Here is a 19,072-nt window from a genome sequence, read left to right as displayed (position 1 = left end):
TGAGCCAGTCTGCTACAGCAGGAAAAGAATCCCGCAGCGACAGAAAAAGTTAATTTTTTTGTGATTTTTCTCATTTATGGACGTTTTTGTAGGGGAAAATCAAGTCTGAAATTTCAATATGAGAATTACAAACTTCAAGAAGCCTTTTTAAACCTCCAAATACACTACAAGTTTAAATGTACTGCATTGCTGAAAAGTGATCCTGCAACAGGGTGGTCAAATTAAGATCCGACATCTTTTTGTTCATATTAGTATTTTCTAATATGATCTGTGATCCACACATGGTCCCAGTTTTCCTGCTCAGGCAGCTTATATTTAATCCAGATCGGTTCCTGAAGGTGTGCACCGGCTCTGGAATGCTCCCCCATCTGGACTGCGTTCCCGCCAGGAATAACACTGGAGCGAAGCGTTATGTGTTGAAACACAATGACCCAGCCGCTCAAATATTCACTCCTCCTCCAGCCCTCGCCACGTTGGCAGATATAGCCTCAGTCAGTGGCTGGTTCTGTTCCATACTGGAGAGATATCTGATTTGATTTTCTTATTTCATCCATACAGAGATATTGGCCTCTGGGATATAACATTACAGTTGTGCACTACTTATGTGCCTCTATTGTAATGTTCTAAGTGTTGCTATAGTGATGCTGTTAAGTTGATTGGATAAAGTTGAGTTGACAAGGTCCGTCTTAGTTCAGGAGGTCAAAGGCTAGTTTATTATCAGAAGGTTGAAATCTTGTCAACATATACCGTGGGGACCGAAAGGACTGACACCCTTGATAAAGATTAGAAAAAAGGACCGTAAAATAAATAATTAAAATACTGAGCTATATTGTATGCTCCAAAGAAATTAGGAAACAATATTATTTTATACTAATACAATTGACCAGAGAAAGATATTTTGTTAAACAGGAAAAAAAATTATCTCAAAAAGGTAGGGGTCAAAATGATTGACACCCCTGTTTTCAATATCGTTTGATACAGTACTTTACCTTGTGAAGATAACGGCACTGAGACTTTTTCTAAAATGTTTTATGAGATGGAGAACACATTGGGAAGGAACTTAGATAATTCCTCCATACATAATCTTTCCAGATCCTTGATATCCTTTGTCTGCGCTTGTAGACAGCCCTCTTCAATTCAAACCACAGGTTTTCAATGGGTTCGGAGACTGAGATGCCCATTGCAAAATGTAGGTTTTGTGGCCAATTAACCGTTTCTTTATGGATTTTGATGTGTGCTAGGAGTTATTGTCTTGCTGGAAAATCCATTTGCGGCCAAGTCTCAGTCCCGTTATCCTCGCAAGGTGAGGTATTGAAAACGGGTGGAAAATATATATATATACTTTTGAGGAAAATTTGTATTTATTGTTAAACAAAATCTCTTTCTCTAGGCAATTGTATTAGTATAATATAATTTCCCCAAAAACTTTACCATACAATATAGCTCAGTATTTGAATTATTTATTTGATAGTTTTTTGCTGATCTTTATCAAGGGTGTCAATCATTTCGGACCCCACTGTATGTATATATAGTCCAGTTTAATTTGTTGACATTTGGACACCTGCTCTTTCCATGACATAGTAGACAGACCAGGTGAATCCAGGTGAAAGCTATGATCCCTTATTGATGTAACTTGTTAAATCTGTGTAGATGAAGGGGAGGAGACAGGTTAAAGAAGGATTTTTAAAGCCTTGAGACAATTGAGACGTGGATTGAGAATGTGTGCCATTCAGAGGGTGAATGGGCAAAACAACAAGAACTGCAACGCTGCTGAGTTTTTAACACTCAACAGTTTCCGGTTTGTATCAACAATGGTCCACTGCCCAAAGGACATCCAGCCAACTTGCCACAGCTGTGGGAAGCATTGGAGTCAACAAAGCCAGCATCCCTGTGGAACAATTTTGACACCTTGTAGAGTCCATGTCCTGACGAATTGAGGCTGTTCTGAGGGCAAAAGGGGGTGCAACTCAATATTAGGAAGGCGTTCCTAATGTTTTGTACACTCACTGTATGTGTGCAGTTTTATGTCCAGCAATATTCAAGAGGTTATAGGTTATTTTAATGCTCACTAATTCTGGACCTACCTAAAAAAAAAAATCAGCCTCATTTGATGGAATGGCTCAAATACTGTATGGGTTCCTACACAGGACAGGAGTAGCTACATTATATAATTCATAAGAGCTCAGTTCCTGCCAGGTACTGTATTAGACTGAGAGGTTTTATAAACCAATCCTTTACTTTGGCTGCTAGCATTAGACTCCTCCCAGCCTCTTATTAAGTGTGGGTTGCGTCCCACACGGCACCCTATTCTCTATATAGTGCACTACTTTTGAACAGAACCCTATGGACCCTGGTCAAAAGTAGTGCACTGTATAGGCAGTAGGGTGCCATTTGAGACGTGACCATGGCCTTCAGCAGCCATTTGTCCAGAGGATGCCAGATCTCTCTAAATATTTGCCTGGTTACAGTGAAAACGCCACAGGATTTCACATCCTGACAGGTGACCGGTATTCTTTGTGCGCGTGCGCACGCCTGTGTGTTTCTGTGCTCAGTTTTTCTGGGGTTCCAGAGACCACATACTTCTCATTCCACTTTCTCTTAAGGGCCCTGCATCCTCACAGCTGTTATTGTGTGTGTGTGTGTGTGTGTGTGACTGAATTGCACAAACTAAAGTCTGTGCTTTGTCTCTCTCTTCTGCCACAATATTTATAGCATATTTAACCTTAGCGTGAACCTGGTGCAGCCCACTCTGTCAAGGACTGTCTTTTTCTAAAAAAGAAGGTAGAGGTTCTCTTGCTGCTGGTCTTAAGCGCCCATCAGTCTCATAAAGACTGTTTTCTTCTCCTGTCCAGAAGTGCAGTCACCCACTTCAAAGTGCAGGGTTCCTAAAAGCTGGGCAGCAAAGGGTATACTTTAGCAATAAGGTTCGAGGAGGTGTGGTATATGGTCAGTATACCACAGCTAAGGGCTGTTCTTACACACGACGCAATGCGGAGTGCCTGGACACAGCCCTTAGCTGTCACAAACCCCTGAGGTGCCTTATTAGTATTATAAACAGGTTACCCACATAATCGTAGCAGTAAAAATACATGTTTTGTCATACCCGTGGTATACGTTCTGATATACCATGGCTGTCAGCCAATCAGCATTCAGGACTCGACCCACCCAGTTTATAAGGTACTAAACTCAGCAAAAAAAGAAACGTCCTCTCACTGTCAACTGCGTTTATTTTCGACGATAAACACGAATCCGACCATCACCATCACCCCCGCCCATAGGCAACGTTATTTCCGGTGATGTCTGGTGAGGACCTGCCTTACAACAGGTCTACAAGCCCACAGTCCAGCCTCTCTCAGCCTATTGCGGACAGTCTGAGCACTGATGGAGGGATTGTGCGTTCCTTGTTCCTTGTTCCTTGTTCTGATGGAGGGATTGTGCGTTCCTCGGGCAGTTGTTGTTGCCATCCTGTACCTGTCCCGCAGGTGTGATGTTCGGATGTGCAGATGTTGTTACACGTGGTCTGCCACTGCGAGGACGATCAGCTGTCTGTCCTGTCTCCCTGTAGCGCTGTCTTAGGCGTCTCACAGTACAGACATACCAATTTATTGCCCTGGCCACATCTGCAGTCCTCATGCCTCCTTGCAGCATGCCTAAAGCACGTTCACGCAGATGAGCAGGGACCCTGGGCATCTTTCTTTTGGTGTTTTTCAGAGTCAGTAGAAAGGCCTCTTTAGTGTCTTAAGTTTTCATTACTGTGACCTTAATTGCCTACCGTCTGTAAGCTGTTAGTGTCCTAACGACCGTTCCACAGGTGCATGTTCATTAATTGTTTACGGTTCATTGAAAAAGCACGGGAAACCGTGTTTAAACTCTTTACAATGAAGATCTGTGGAGTTATTTGGATTTTTATGATTTATCTTTGAAAGTAGGGTCCTGAAAAAGGGGACATTTCTTTTTTTGCTGAGTTTATTTACTCAATGGAGATTCCAGCAGGCCTAAACCCGAGCTGTTTAACTGAGTTCTCTTTTCAGCTAAACATTAGATATGTTTTCGAGGAACTTTCTGTGGCCTCCCCGCCTTGCAGTTTCTAGAGTGTGTGTAATGCTCTAGAAGTTGTGTGGTGGTTTACATTCCAGCCTCTCTCTATCTTGTTTTGGCTGTCTTCCAATGTCCCCTTGCTCAAACTGAAGCAGACTGGGGTTATTGCTAAGCAGCAGCCAAACAGCCAAAACCAAAACCCCTCCAATCAACTAGGAATGACTAAGTGAAGAGTATTTGGCTGTTGTTGAGCGTCAAGATATAAACCATGTACCTGAAGCCTGGAAAGACCCTAGAGTGTTATTTATGTAATGAGGTCATTGACACACTTTCTTGTACTGATTGATGTGTGACTTCTGTAACTTAAAAAAAAACATTTTAATTGGGGGGGGGGGTTAGTCCTTTGGAAGTGTTCCTCTTCACTGAGAAGCCGACACATTGCCTGGTGGCTGAGCATGTTTCCTAAATGGCACTCTATTCCCTATATAGTGCACTACTTTGAACAGAGCCCTTATCAAAAGTGGTGCCCTACATAGGGAGTTGGGTGCCATTTTGGGACGCACTTTGAGACGCGGCAACACCGGGCCAGACTGAGCCACTGCACCCACAGAGGTATGAGAGGAGGAAGCAGGCTAGCCTTCTTGGCCGTGTCCAAAATTGCACCATATTCTGTATATAGTGCACTACTTTTGACCAGGGCCACCTTAAATACTTCATTAGTGTGCTAATACCGTGGCATTTGGGACGCAGAACCATGACTCTGTTTTGAATCCGAGAACTGTTTTTCCCTTGCTGTGCTGATGTAATGGCCGCTGTACTCTGTGTACCAGCAGCAGCAAAGCTAAGAGCAGAGTTTTGAAGGAAATAGATATCCAGAATTAGACCACATGCTGAGACCTAAATATGAACTGATTAGGGGCGGCAGGGTAGCCTAGTGGTTAGAGCGTTGACCTTGTAACCGAAAGGTTGCAAGTTCAAACCCCCGAGCTGACAAGGTACATATCTGTCATTCTGAACATGCAGTTAACCCACTGGTCCATCATTGAAAATAAGAATTTGTTCTTAACTGACTTGCCTAGTAAAATAAAGGTAAAACAAATTATTATTATTTTAAATACTCATGGAAGTAGCTCCAAATAGGCTCATTTCCCCTGTGAAAAAATCGCCCTTTTCAACATTTTTTAAAAATCCTTCACAAGATTACTGTATATTGAGCTATGGAAATATTTGAGGTGTGGTTGTGTGTTGTGCGGTGTGGTCGTGTATGTTCGTGTCATTGAGCGGCGTGGTCGAGCCGTGTGGTGACCCTGTGGTAAGGTTGCTCACTTTGTCTTGCAGTGAATGATGTGGAGGAGAGTGAAGGACTGCCGTCCCTGGACAAGCCTGGCTGGTACTCTCAAGGAAACTGGCCCCACCTCCACCAGCTGCTCAAAACAATGACTGGGAAACCTGAGCCCAAGGTTAGATTTGTTGATTCATTGATTGTTTGTTTGATGGGTTAGTTGAATATTTTCTTGTCCTTACAGAGGAAGTTATGCTCAGCTGTTGAAGTAACTAGCAAATGTTATACATGTATCCAAATAACCATCACTTCCATACTATCCTGGGATCTGTGTCTCCATGTTTATCCACAGGACAGTGAGCTTCCGTTCCTGGCAAACGCACAGAGATCGGACGTCCTATATAAATCAGCTCAGGGAGATTTACACCGGTGTGACGGAGAGGGAAACATGGCCTTGTACACAGCCTATACGATCTCTGGCAGGCAGCTAGCTCGTCTGACTCTGAGACTCTGTTTGTGCTCTGTCTCAGCTCTTGAGGAAAGACCCCGGCAACAGCTGTGTCAAGCCCCTTCGAGTGCACCCAGGCATGATCATTATCCACGTCCTCAGCCTCTCCTTCCTCTCCCGCCTCCAAACATCCACCCCTCCAACCCAGCCAGGGGCGCTCAATGCCCCCCTCTATTATCGGGCCACGTGGAGAAAGCACTCGCGGAATGCAGTGTCAACCTGTACTTGTGGCAGCTTTAAGGCAGCCACTCTGGGGTGACCTGAGGCGGTCGACATTTTGGGTTCTCTTCACTTTTACCTGATCGGACTTAATATAGGCCAGTAGGCCGGCTGAATGGGAGGCATTCAGAGCAGATTACAGTCCCATGTAGGTCCCCTGTAGCAGTTTTTATAGGCCTGGCTGCTATGTGTAGGATCACAACTTATACACTGAGCTGCCCATCTCATACAGACTCAGTGAGTCAATGATTGAAATGGCGCTTGTTTTTAATTCAATTAAAAGAGCAGTATAAGCCTGGTGTGATCATAAGGCATTTGCTATATATTGGCAGTTTCACATATTCACATTGATTCAAAGATTACATAATTTTTGTAATCCAAGAAAGACAGCATCAGAATATTGCAGTTCAGTTGTGTTCTTACCATTTCATTAGTTGCATATCAGCAGCGTTGCTAAGTAACATGGATTATAGTCCTTATCTCCCTGGCCCTCTCATGTCAGATATGTGATCTCCCCCTCTCGCTTGTCTGTTTGCGTCCCAAATAGCACCTTATTCCCTAAATAGTGCACTACTTCTGACCGGTGCCCTGCTAGTAGTGCACTATGTAGGGAATAGGGTGCCATTTGGGACACAACCTCTGTCTGTCCCAGTCAGGCCGCACACAGTGGAGCACAATGGGCTCATTAAGCTGGGCTTTCTGGGCTGCTGTGGCTTTTCAGACCTGTTTATCCAGGGGTGGCTTTACCTCTAATCGCTGCTCTGAGTGATGCATTGATAAGTGTAGGGGGGCAGTGAACTGGGCTGAGGGGCTCTTGACTAGGTCTAGAGGAAGGGAGGGAGCCACAGGTTGTAGCTACAGTTGAAGTCGGAAGTTTACATACACCATAGCCAACTACATTTAAACTTAGTTTTTCACAATTCCTGACATTTAATCCTAGTGAAGATTCCCTGTCTTAGGTCAGTTAGGATCACCACTTTATTTTAAGAATGTGAAATGTCAGAATAATAGGAGAGAATGATTCATATCAGCTTTTATTTCAAAGCACCCCCACAACATGATGCTGCCACCCCGTGCTTCACGGTTGGGATGGTGTTCTTCGGCTTGCAAGCCTCCCCCTTTTTCCTCCAAACATGACGATGGTCATTATGGCCAAACAGTTCTATTGTTGTTTCATCAGACCAGAGGACATTTCTCCAAAAAGCACGATCTTTGTCCCAATGTGCAGTTGCAAACCGTAGTCTGGCTTTTTTATGGCGGTTTTAGAGCAGTGGCTTCTTCCTTGCTGAGTGGCCTCTCAGGTTATGTCGATATAGGACTCGTTTTACTGTGGATATAGATACTAGATACTTTTGTACCTGTTTCCTCCAGCATAGTCACAAGGTCCTTTGCTGTTGTTCTGGGATTGATTTGCACTTTTCGCACCAAAGTACATTAATCTCTAGGAGACAGAATGCTTCTCCTTCCTGAGTGGTATGATGGCTATGTGGTCCCATGGCTGTCAATCCCAAGGCTGTCGGCTGTGTGGTCCCATATACTCGCATACTATTGTTTGTACAGATGAACGTGGTACCTTCAGGCGTTTGGAAATTGCTCCCAAGGATGAACCAGACTTGTGGAGGTCTACAATTTTTTTGGCTGATTTCTCTTGATTTTCCCACGATGTCAAGCAAAGAGGCACTGAGTTTGAAGGTAGGCCTTGAAATTACATCCACAGGTACACCACCAATTAACTCAAACGTTGTCAATTAGCCTATCAGAAGCTTCTAAAGCCATGACATAATTTTCTGGAATGTTCCAAGCTGTTTAAAAGGCACAGTCAACTTAGTGTATGTAAACTTCTGACCCACTGGAATTGTGATACAGTGAATTATTATAAGTGAAATAATCTGTCTGTAAACAATTGTTGGAAAAAATACTTACAAAGTAGATGTCCTAACCGACACGCCAAAACTATAGTTTGTTAATAACAAGAAATTTGTGGAGTGGTTGAAAAACGAGTTTTAATGACTCCAACCTAAGTGTATGCAAACCTCCGACTTCAACTGTAGTTACAAATTATGGAGAAAGTCTGAGTTAATGCAACAGAATTCAGGTTATCTGTCCCAGCCTAATGAAACTGTTTATCATGAAAGCCTCTCTATAATATTTTGCCACTGTGTTGGAATTCCTGGCCCTGTAAATATTTATCATACTGATCCGATGCCTCTGGCTGCAGTTGGGAGCTGAAAAACGATCGGTGCACTCCGCAGCAGTGCTCTCTCCATCTCTGTGGCCAGTTTCTGGGAAAGCCTGGAAACCTGATGCCTGAGCCCGCCCCAGACCCAGAGCTCCACAGGCTGGGCCCCAGGCTGGCCGACTGTCCTGTTTATTTATGCGTGGGACTGCGAGGCCTGGTCATAGACTCTGTAAAGGGCCTGAGAAGAGGGGGGGGTGTTCCGGAGCGAGGCCTGCGGCCCACATGAATTCATTAGAGACCCTCCACTCCTCCCTCACCCCCCTCCTCTTTATGGATGCCTCATCTATACCCCCCCTCCCAAACACACACACACACCCCACTCTGCATTCCACACAGAGAGCTATGTGAAGGACTCTTTAAGTGTATGTCTTTAGTACCAAGATTTTCTCATTATCCTTATAGAACACTGACACCAGTGGCCTGGGGTCATAACCTTTCTTCTCTCCTTAAATGGACCCCTTGAGAAGTCAGAGTTTTGTGATGTGCTGAAACTCAAGGAGCTATTTCCTCTAAAGAGCTGTTTCCATTATGGCAGCATTCTTGTTTTTTTCCTTCCTCTAGTTGTTCCCTAATCTGACACTCTTCTTAACCCTTCGTTTCCACTGGGTTTGCAAGGAATTCAACTATTATGCATTTCAATGGTTTCAAAAGTAAAGGAAATGGGTTGCCAGTCAGTTTTGGTATGCTGTTCAGCTAAGCCTGTCTTAACGTGTTTTTCTTGAGTACAAAACCAGAAATGATGGACGAAGAAGACGTGATGGGTTTTTGCAGCCCCATCGTGTCTGGTCTAGTTCGCCCTAAAGGGCAGCAAGACACATGTCGGATTTATTGAATTTGACTACTGCTGAGCGCTCCCTTGAAACGAATCCAGAAGAAAAATGCTATTTTATTACAGCACTTTACTAATCAGATGAGGGGGTAATTACTATAACATAGAAAAGTCAACTTCATTTACTGAGCAGCTGCGAATGTGGCCTCATTCATTGTCTATCCTGTCTCCTACCCTATACAGGTGGTGTACTTTGGGGATAGCATGCGGTCGGACATGTTCCCTGCTAGCACGTTCGGGAAGTGGGAGACTGTGATGATCGTGGAGGAAATGGAGGGAGAGGGCGTCCCGAGGTGCGACGCAGCGAAGACCAACGAGGCCCAAGCGGAGCCTCGGGGCAAGAAGGGAAAGTTTGAGGTTAGTTCACACAAGCAGCTGTTTCCGTTTAAAGCGCTCTCCCACCTTTTTTACCTTGCTCCCTGAAAGACATATCCTCCCAACCCCCAGCCCCTTTGCTTTGCTCAATGCCACAATATACCCACCATAGCGCGTGACATGTCTGAGTGGGTACATGGGATTGTTCATTTTGTAAGCGCTGTCACAAGACTTACAGTGTTGTAAGTGTACCGTGGCAGTTTCACTATAATTACAGTTCCACAGCTAATGGCGAAATCTGTAAAAGCGGTCATGCTGAAACAAGTTTATACGAGTCTGTATTACTGCCTAGTGTCAGTACAGGAAAGTCGGCAAAGAAAATGCTCACGGCAGTTGACGTACTGCTAGGAAGGAAACTATAAACACATTCTTACAACAATTATGTAATATCGTCAGTGCTGCCCTCTCCCTCACTGACCAGGCCATAGTCTATCCATATCCAGAGGGGTCAGTGCTTCCTGAGAGGGAATTAGGTGAGTCAGCATATATGTTGCCAGGAACGATGAGAGGAACCACCTGGTTTGGATAGGACACCACTAAGGGTGTGTCCGTAAATTTACTCTGGATTGCCAGAGTGCGCTCGGAATGTGCTCTGAGCATTGCCAGATTGTCTGTTTTGTAAATTCAGATCGTTTCACTCTGGGAGCGTTCAGAGAGCACCCTGGACACTGCCCGAGGAGTAGGGTTGATCTGAGCGTTCCGTCCTCACAACGGCAGTCAAGCACCCAAGCTAACTGGCTAAAGTTGTCTAGCTTGCTAGTTACTTCCAGACACAAATGAGAGAACACCTCACTCTGACCATTTTACTCGCCCTAGCAGAGCGGGTTTGGCTAATTTCATGTTATCCAGAGCGTTGCTGATTAACTGTGCTGCTGGCAACAATTTAATTATATTTTTTTTGGCCAATGTTTACTGACACCGGTCATATTCAACGGGTGATGCGCGTTCGTAAATTGGTCAGTTATTCTGTGCTCTGGCACACTCAGACGAGAATGCTCTGAAATAAGAGTTGATAGCCAGAGTGTATTGACGAACGCACTCAAAAGACAGATCGGAGCACAGGGCCTTGTCGGTGGACAAATCGTCTCGGCCTAGACTCACTACCTCTACCTTTCTTTCTCACGTTCTTCTCTTTTCTCTTTCTCTCTCGCTCCACTTCCCCTTTTCACTTCACCTTTCCTTACTAAAACCTATTTCCCCATTTGCCTTGTTCAGGAGAAATTTGTTATCCTCTGACTCCTGGAAGCTCCAGTAGGTTTCTCTCTCTCTTCACTGTGGTGTGTCAGCTCTGAGCTGTAGCTCCGCTGCAGCCAAAGTGTATGTAACACATTAGACAGTCACAGAAAGCTGCCTGGAACAACATGTTTCTCATCAGTTTCCCCCAGATTCCTTTTGGTTACATTTTGGCTCTCGATATCTGGTGGGAATTTTCCATGTGAACAGGCAATGTACTGTTGTGCATCAATTTGCCAGTTATTAATGATGAATTATGAGGTTCTGTGTCATGTAGAAAAGCTCCAAAACTAGGGAAGAATGAGAAGTAGTTAGCACAGTAGTTTGAGACAGAATATTTCCATGCCCTGAATTCATCGAATCTTATTGATGACTTTTAACATAAACTGTTTTTCTCAGCGAGCAACTCCGCCTCTAAGTCTGATTGGGAGTCAAAAAGCTTCACCATTCAGAATAACGTCTTCATCACAATTTCCACCAAGAGAGGGAAAAAGTAGCAACAATTTTCATTTGAAGCATTGACCTTTCTCCCAGATGAACTGAATCCCATTTTAAGGAAGTATCTCGACGAGTTGACTAATTTAGATTTATACATTTCTTCTGTTTTGATTTGTTATCTGTTCATGCTTGTTAACATGTTAGACAAATGACACTGATAAGTACGAGTAAGGGTAGAGGTTTTCTCTTTGCAAAGTGATCAACTCCACACTGCTTCTTATATTTTAAAGTGGATCCATTATTACCCACACGTTTCCTCCCTAGTAGGAGGACTTACATTTACAGTTTTTGTCATTTAGCAGATGCTCTTATCCAGAGCAACTTACAGGAGCAATTAGGGCTAAGTGCCTTGCTCAAGGGCACATCGGCAGATTTTTCACCTAATCGAGTCGGGATTCGAACCAACAACCTTTCTGTTACCGGCCCAACGCTCTTAAACGCTAGGCTATCTGCTGACCGTACCTCTTTCTGGTCAGTGAATCACTCCCTCTTTAACCCATGTGATGTGCTTTCAGGACCAGGGCATGAAGGCGCCCTCTGCTCCATCAGAACAGTGGGGATCCTACTTTGTGGACTCACACAAGAGTGGTGAAGGGGACGAGGAGAGCCAGAAACTCACCTGGTGCTGCCATAGCATCCACAAATACAGCACCATGGCCATCCCCAGTGTGGAGTCTATTGCAGGTACATGGAGGAGAGGGCTACGGGGGACCACTGACTCTGTTGCGTAATGACCTACCAAATTGCTGTATTTATTTATTTTACCTTTATTTAACTAGGCAAGTCAGTTAAGAAAATGTTCTTTTTTACAATGACGGCCTACACCAGCCGAACCCGGGACGACCCTGGGCCAATTGCACGCCGCCCTATGGGACTCCTAATCATGGCCGGTTGTGATACAGCCTGGATGCAAACCAGGGTGTCTGTAGTGACGCCTCTAGCACTGAGATGCAGTGCCTTAGACCGCAGCGCCTCTTGTCTTGAGAGAGGCGTGCTCTGCTAGTTTAAAGAGTAATTTTACCCCAGATATCCTCTACTACCTGTTCCTTATTCTTGCTAAGAAGTGCTGGTCACACTTTATTTGGAGAGTCCAGATAGTATGAATAGACTGTTGATACGCAACTGCTTACTAAGGTTACAGTTATTGTTAAGGTTAGGGTTAGTAGATAGATAGTTTAATGTTACTGAGCATCTACAGATAGACTATCCAAATAAAGTGTTTGCTGAAGTGCTTTCTAAAACAGTTTGTTCCTTTTTATGACGGTTTGCTTTGGCAGAGCTCTGCGCAATTTCCAGAAATCAGAGAGAGAATTTTTTTTTAGTCATGGACCACTCCTAGCTATTGTTGATGATGTGTGCAGAATGGAAACTTTGAGGGTTTACATGTCCTAGCTAAGCAGGCAAAACTGGTTGGTATGACATAATTCTCACTTGTTTAATCTCTCGTCCTCCTCCATAGATCTGCCTCTGAACTACAAGTTCCCCAGGTTCTGTCCCAACAAACCCTGCACCACCGGCTACTACCCCAGACCCCCAGATTCCCTGCTGAGAAAGTTCCAGAGTCAGTCGTCTTGAAGAGTCCCTCCTCCCCAGAGTCCCCCGCCCTCCTCAGCCTAAAGGGGAGGAATGTGCCTCCATCTCGCCTGTAGTTCCACACCTGAACCACGCCATCGATCCCTCTGGCACAGGAAATCACGCTCACATTGGTAGAAACCATGGGAATTTGAAAGCACAGAATCTCTCTCTGCAAGTAACCTGGCTACATTTGAACGTTGTTCTGTACGTGGATTATTGTACGTGTGTGGAAAAAATGTGACTTGCCAATTGTATGTGTGTGGGCGTGTCAGCAAACGGTGCTGATTTTAAAGCATATTATTCATATTGTTTCATGTGAAGACCACTTTTGTAATGTAGCTAGATAGGTAATTGATGTTCCAGTTAAACCCCCTACAAGTACATCATTCAATGTAAGTTAATAACTCTTCAGAATACTAAAAAAAACTTTAAGCCCTGTAAATACTGTACTACATTTAGTTTTTTGGTGTGTTTCCTTACCTCAAAAAACATGATCGGAGCTGGAGTGCAAAGTTGCAGTCACAGCGGTGTTGTCTGTTGTCTCCAGAGAGAAATTCCTAATAATTCATTATGTCCAGTGTGTGTGTGTGTGTGTGTGTGTTCACTGAACTGTCTAAATACGCACTCGTGGTTCCCATTTCCCCTTATTAGTAATTGTATATACTCTGTTCACCATTGTCACCATGCCCGTTGGTCCTGTGAGTACCTGTGTTTCGGCTGTCGTGCTGCGTGTTTTGTACAATTGTTATTACGGGTCTCGTCCCGTGCATTGTTATTACGGGTCTCGTCCCGTGCATTGTTATTACGGGTCTCGTCCCGTGCATTGTTATTACGGGTCTTACCTCGTTCTTTTGTTTGGGTTGCATCCCAGTGTGTTTTGTATTTGTTCTGGGCATCGTCCCGTGCCTTTCATGGCATGTTGTTTAATCTGGGTGGAGTATTAAAACCCCCTATTATGTATTCCTGCGCCTGTCGCCAATAATTTATGCAACGTAACAGTATTGATTTTGTGGAAGGTGTTTAAGAGGATTGTTCTTGAAGAAATGGCACAATCAGTCCTTAGTGTTACCTTTTTTTGTTGAAAGAATAGAAAATAATAAAAAGGTAATATCGGATGCTTAAAGATTATGCTCTGTGTACTCTGTTATTCTTTTGGTGCAACAGTAAACTATAGTGCTGTTGGAGTGACTACTGTGTAAAAATGTGTTATACTTATGCTTCATATGCAGTACCAATTTGAAGATATGCTTTAATTGACTTCTGAATGGTTACATGTGTTGGTTAGCTGCATATAGACTAGTTGTATTATAATAATAAGAAACAAGTCTTAATTTGCTTGCTTGTAGAAGTATTTTTACAGGAAGTACTTTAGAGAGGACAGCAGACCTTAATTGGTCTTTGGATTATTTCTGTTTTAAATGTGTGTGTTGGTGTTAAATGCAGTGCAGTTTTGGTGTTAGTATTCCATTTACTTTTTTCCCCCATCTGATTTAGAAACTGTTATTTGCTAATTTGCCTTATGTTCAAATCATTAGTGGTGTTTTAGTGTTCTAGAGAAGATGCAGGGATAGTGTTCGATGTACTGTCTGAAATAAATAAAGTTATACAATTTTGTTAGACACTGCATTTTTCTGATGATTTGACTTTTCTTGACAGTTCAAATAAAACATCTGAAAATGTGTCGACGTCAGATCATCACAAAATGGGATTCGACTGTTTCAAAATGTGTTTTAGACTGTTTGGCTACTTTCAATTCTACACATATGTTCTCTCTACCTGGATGTTTGTGTCTACAAATCAGTCATTTCTGTCTCTCCCCTACTTCTTTAGTCACTTTCCTCTACTGCCCCTCCTCGTTCGGCAGAATTGCTGACGTTCTTCTCTCCAAAACCTTGCGCAAAGAGGGTATACTTTGTTTCACTACTTGAAGAATCAACGTATCGATGCATGTCACGGGGATTACATTTATAACACAGAAATGACTTGTAGGGGGAGTGTCAAATCTGGACTACAATTGTACAACAACGGGTTTTGACAGGTAGGCTAATCTCGATCAGTGTATTGTTCTTTCTTTACAACAAGCCACCGATCGATTTTTTTGTTTTAAAGACTTCCGATCCAGTGTGCTATCTGCGCATATGTATACGTTAATGCCGTGTGTTATTAAACGTTTTTCGATGTTGGAATAATAATTCACTAGTTACATTTAAGAAAAGTACTAGAAAAGTAAGTAGATGTACATATTTACACGGAATAATGAACTAAATATTTTTTTTATCCTTGTGACATTCGGGAAACGGATGACAAAAGTCACATACAAGGACATTAGATACGATATGTACAAGTGTAGGATATTATCAGAGTTGTGTATACGTATTAAAATATGACCATTTTATTTCCCATGACCTGAGGAAAACTAGCCTACTGATATGAAAAAAAACGGACACAAAAGTGTATTTTTATATGACTAAAACATTTGTTAGGACGCTGGCGACCTGAATGTAGGCTATCCAAGGTAAGGAGATGTGTGAGCAGCCAGGTAGGAAATATAATATGTGGAGCTACTTTACTGTAAATTGGTGGTTGCCACTGTAAGCCCTTGAGTTTAGGGTTTGTATTAGGCCTACTTTCGAGTGATGGAGTAGTATAGAATAGTTTTCATAATACACATTCTAAAGTCATTTGTTTTTCAACGTGGTCATTTGAAATAGTCTTATCAAGTTTCAAGGGCACATGTCTTTTAAAAACTAAACGTCTATTTAAGAATGATTTGCCCATTTTGTGCCATCCGTTTGTAATTTTTGTGTAAATTGAAAGAAAACAAAGCAGTCAAAGGTTAATCCAGCCCAGGAGAGGGACAGCTGTCCCCCTCAGCTGGTTTCCTTTATTTCTCTAAACCAATCAGTGCTCAATCTCCACGTCCCTAAACACATAGCAGGAATAGGTTTCACTTCACATCCAGGGTTCATGGGATTTATGGCAGTAATGGTAGACTATCTGATTATGTCTTTAAATGGGCAATCTGCAGTTGTTACATCCATTTGTAGACATTTTAATTAAATATACCTCTTGATTCTTGAAAGATAGAATTTATAGATCCCCCATGAGCTCAGTACATCTGTCATACCCCATCAGAACCCCACATATTAAGTTGTTTTACGCTTTGTGAACAATGTAAATGTAAACAAATGATGTTAGCCTCAAAATGGTTCAAACAAATAGTTTGTATGTCATGGATGGTCAGTCCGTGTATCTATATCTCTGCCCATGAGTTTGAGAATGGTTGTATTTCTCCAGCCCCATCCCTCAGCTGTTTCAAAGTTGACCCCTTTGTTATTGTTCAAATTACAGATGCCTCTTTAAACTGGAATGTGCCTGTTTATAAGGTCAGGTGTCATATCTAGCTAGTTGGTCAAGTGAAGCAACATCTGCACAATAATGGACATTTAGCTCCCTTGTCCCCATTGGTGTTATTTTTAGTAGGCAATACTAAATTGTGTATTAAAATACACTACCGATAAAACTCACGTGAATAGGACTGACCAGAGTCTAGACTCTCTAGACTACCTTCAAATTCACCACCGTTTGATTTTGGCCTAGGCAAGTGCCAAGAGTAAAGCAATGAAATGGATGTCCACGTTCTTGAGAAGAGATGACTTGCTCCATCATAGTGTTAGATGTACCAGGTGATGTTAGTCATTGGTTAAGCCAAACCACTATAACTGACGAATAGAATACCACAGAGACCTGTATGACCTTTAGAGTGTTGAGGACCATCTTTATGACTATGTGGGTGTACATGGCTAGATTCACCTAAGACACCACCAAACAAATGTAAGGATTATCTACCCTAATGAACACACCTCTCGCCAATAGCTGGATACACTATCAATCTGAGGTATGATAGCACACTATACACATTACAGCTACCTCTTCTCAAGATACACATGGGGGAGGAGGAAGGGGGGGGGTCTATTTTGATTATTCATATAGATAAGTTGCATTTTTACAACAGAGATCTGAGCTTCCCTTTCAGTTGTCACAGTCTACAGTCTACTTGAAGCGTTTCAAAACTTGTCAGAACAGTAGGGGGAAGCCAGAATGATCAGGAATACAGCTGTATCCAATTATTCAAGGAATGTAGCCCTCATATGAAAAAGCTGGGGAGAGTTGAGAGAGAGAGAATATGGCTGTCTGGCTCTCTTAAAGTCTTTACTTCTCCCTCTCCTTTCCTTCTCAGCTGAGCTCTGTTGGAAATGCCACTGCGCCCTCTCTGATGTGAGGATGAGGACCTACACCCGAGGGGCCCCCACAGTGTTCTTCATAAGTCTACTGTGGCCCCTGGTGGCCCCGGTGGTGGGGGTGGCGGAGGAGACGATAGACCCCAGTGGAGGGATACCCTTCATGGGAGGGAACTACGATGGACACCCCATGCTGTACTTCGGCCAGGGCGAGGTGGAGGAGCTGCAGTCGGCGGCGGCTGGGACACACCGGGAGATGGCCGCGAGGATCCGCGAGGCGGGGGAGGCCATGCTGGAGCACCCTGAGGAGTACCTGCCCCCCTGGAGCCCGGCCGAGTTCAGCGCCCGCTGGAACGAGGTGTATGGAAACAACCTGGGAGTGTTGTCTATGTTCTGTCTGCTCTACCCACACAGGGCCGGGGCCCTCGACCTGGCCAAGGATTACATGGAGAGGATGGCAGCTCAGCCTAGTTGGTATATTTTCTATCTTTGTTTTTCCCTTATTTTTGTGTGAATTTTCAGTTGCAATCAATTGTCTGTGAATAGCATCCCTAACCTATAGGGACACGAAATAAGAGATACAATCAGATATGCCCCTGTGGAAACAGTTACTGTGTAGTTACTCAAATTCAACCCATAAGTGAATTGCCCGCTTCTCAATTGCAGAAAATCGCTTAGCCTACCCTTAGCGGTAAGAAAAACTCCCACACGTTTTTCTCATTACGTGAACAATACTGGTCTTTTTGGAGAAGGTACAGATGCTGCCTGCTATCTGTATTTCTCCTTCCTATCACCATGTGACCACTGGGGATAAATGCCAAATCCACCTCCTCTCCAGAGGACCTTTAACTGACTCAATCCCCCTCCATAGTATCTCTGTTCAGTTTTCACTGTGGCCGGCCAGACCTGTGGAAGAGATGCCCTGTGGTCCAGGAAATGTGTTTAGCAGCTGTATGAATTTATTGCTTAACATGCTCCCGTTCAAAGGAAATGAAATGTTCAGATGTTGAGCTGAATGGCCTGGTGCAGTGGGATGGGTGGACTAGGGTTCAGGTGGTGGTGAGAGGCTAAGAAACACATTTTACCTGGGTTCTCAGAGGGGTTACATGGGAAATCTCATCTGCATCTCACATTGTTCAGCCCCAACCTAAGGGAAGGGCGAAAGATTCTCCCAGTCTATAGACTCAGAGGGGAATAGCTTAGGTAGTCTGGATGATGTTATGTTTAATTTTCATTGTACAGTACTAGGCTGTACTATCTTGCAGACTTCTTCGCTTTCTGTTGCATAAGAATAATAAGCTAAGAAGAGGCCAGCAATGAGACTGCATGTTGTTGCTGTATATTTAGCCAACCCTTACAGTACTGTACTTCAGAAGACCCCTGACCGCCTGTGAGGGTTGTGAAACTTCAGTGGTTTCATTTTTTTCCCCTTGCAGTGCAGTTAGGAAAGTGCATTATAGCAAGCTTTCTCTGCACGTCCCAAGCCAAGGAATTCAATGTTAAGGAGGGGTCTCTGATATATCGGGCAAGGCGTTTCACTGTCGCTGCCAATTTAGTCATGTTGCCTGCGTTCTCAAGACGTCTGGTCTCTGCTATCGGCCTCGTGGTCAGGGGGCTTCCCTTTTCAAGTGTCACCTTTCTCTCATTCCTTTTCAGAAATAAGCATTACATCAGCTCCGTTGTTTTAATCCTCTATTTAGCCATCAGCTGCTGTGTCTAGCAAACCTAGTTCAGAGAAAAATGTTTTCTTTAGGGTCAGTGTTCATTGGTACATGTACAGTTTACCATTAGTTCAAATTTGTGAAACTTCTCACAAAATGGAAGTCTGTGCCACATGTTGAAAAATGAAAACCCACAAGGACGTTTTCACATTTTAACGACACACAATGTGAGTTCTCTCCTCAACCGCACATTTACTAGGGCTTTGGAATCTCTCGGGGATCCTTAAAAGTGGCTCCAGGAATCAGTCAACTGTGGTATCTGTGACCTTCAATTATGTCTCCAACAACTTGTTGAGGAGAGCCATATTCCATAT

General features: G+C 43.5%; 2 protein-coding genes across 2 annotated transcripts in view; both read left to right on the top strand.

Moving 5' to 3' along the window:
• LOC135557500 (5'-nucleotidase domain-containing protein 1-like) overlaps window positions 1-14,420 on the top strand; it is a 51,988-nt gene extending 37,568 nt beyond the window's left edge. Inside the window, exons 9-12 of the mRNA XM_064990800.1 lie at window positions 5,377-5,498; window positions 9,299-9,472; window positions 11,737-11,905; window positions 12,681-14,420. Coding sequence (XP_064846872.1) covers window positions 5,377-5,498; window positions 9,299-9,472; window positions 11,737-11,905; window positions 12,681-12,796 — 581 coding nt within the window. The 3' untranslated portion in view covers window positions 12,797-14,420. The remainder of the gene's footprint in view (window positions 1-5,376; window positions 5,499-9,298; window positions 9,473-11,736; window positions 11,906-12,680) is intronic.
• Window positions 14,421-14,563: 143 nt separating this feature from the next.
• Window positions 14,564-19,072, top strand: part of LOC135557499 (dermatan-sulfate epimerase-like) — a 34,925-nt gene continuing 30,416 nt past the window's right edge. Inside the window, 2 exon segments of the mRNA XM_064990798.1 lie at window positions 14,564-14,834; window positions 17,037-17,511. Of these exon segments, the coding sequence (XP_064846870.1) occupies window positions 17,081-17,511 (431 nt within the window). The 5' untranslated portion in view covers window positions 14,564-14,834; window positions 17,037-17,080.

The sequence above is a fragment of the Oncorhynchus masou genome, chromosome 16 (assembly GCF_036934945.1).
Source record: "Oncorhynchus masou masou isolate Uvic2021 chromosome 16, UVic_Omas_1.1, whole genome shotgun sequence".
Taxonomy (NCBI): Eukaryota; Metazoa; Chordata; class Actinopteri; order Salmoniformes; family Salmonidae; genus Oncorhynchus; species Oncorhynchus masou.
Note: the sequence above shows the minus strand (reverse complement) of the source record. Positions and strands in the feature narration are given on the sequence as shown.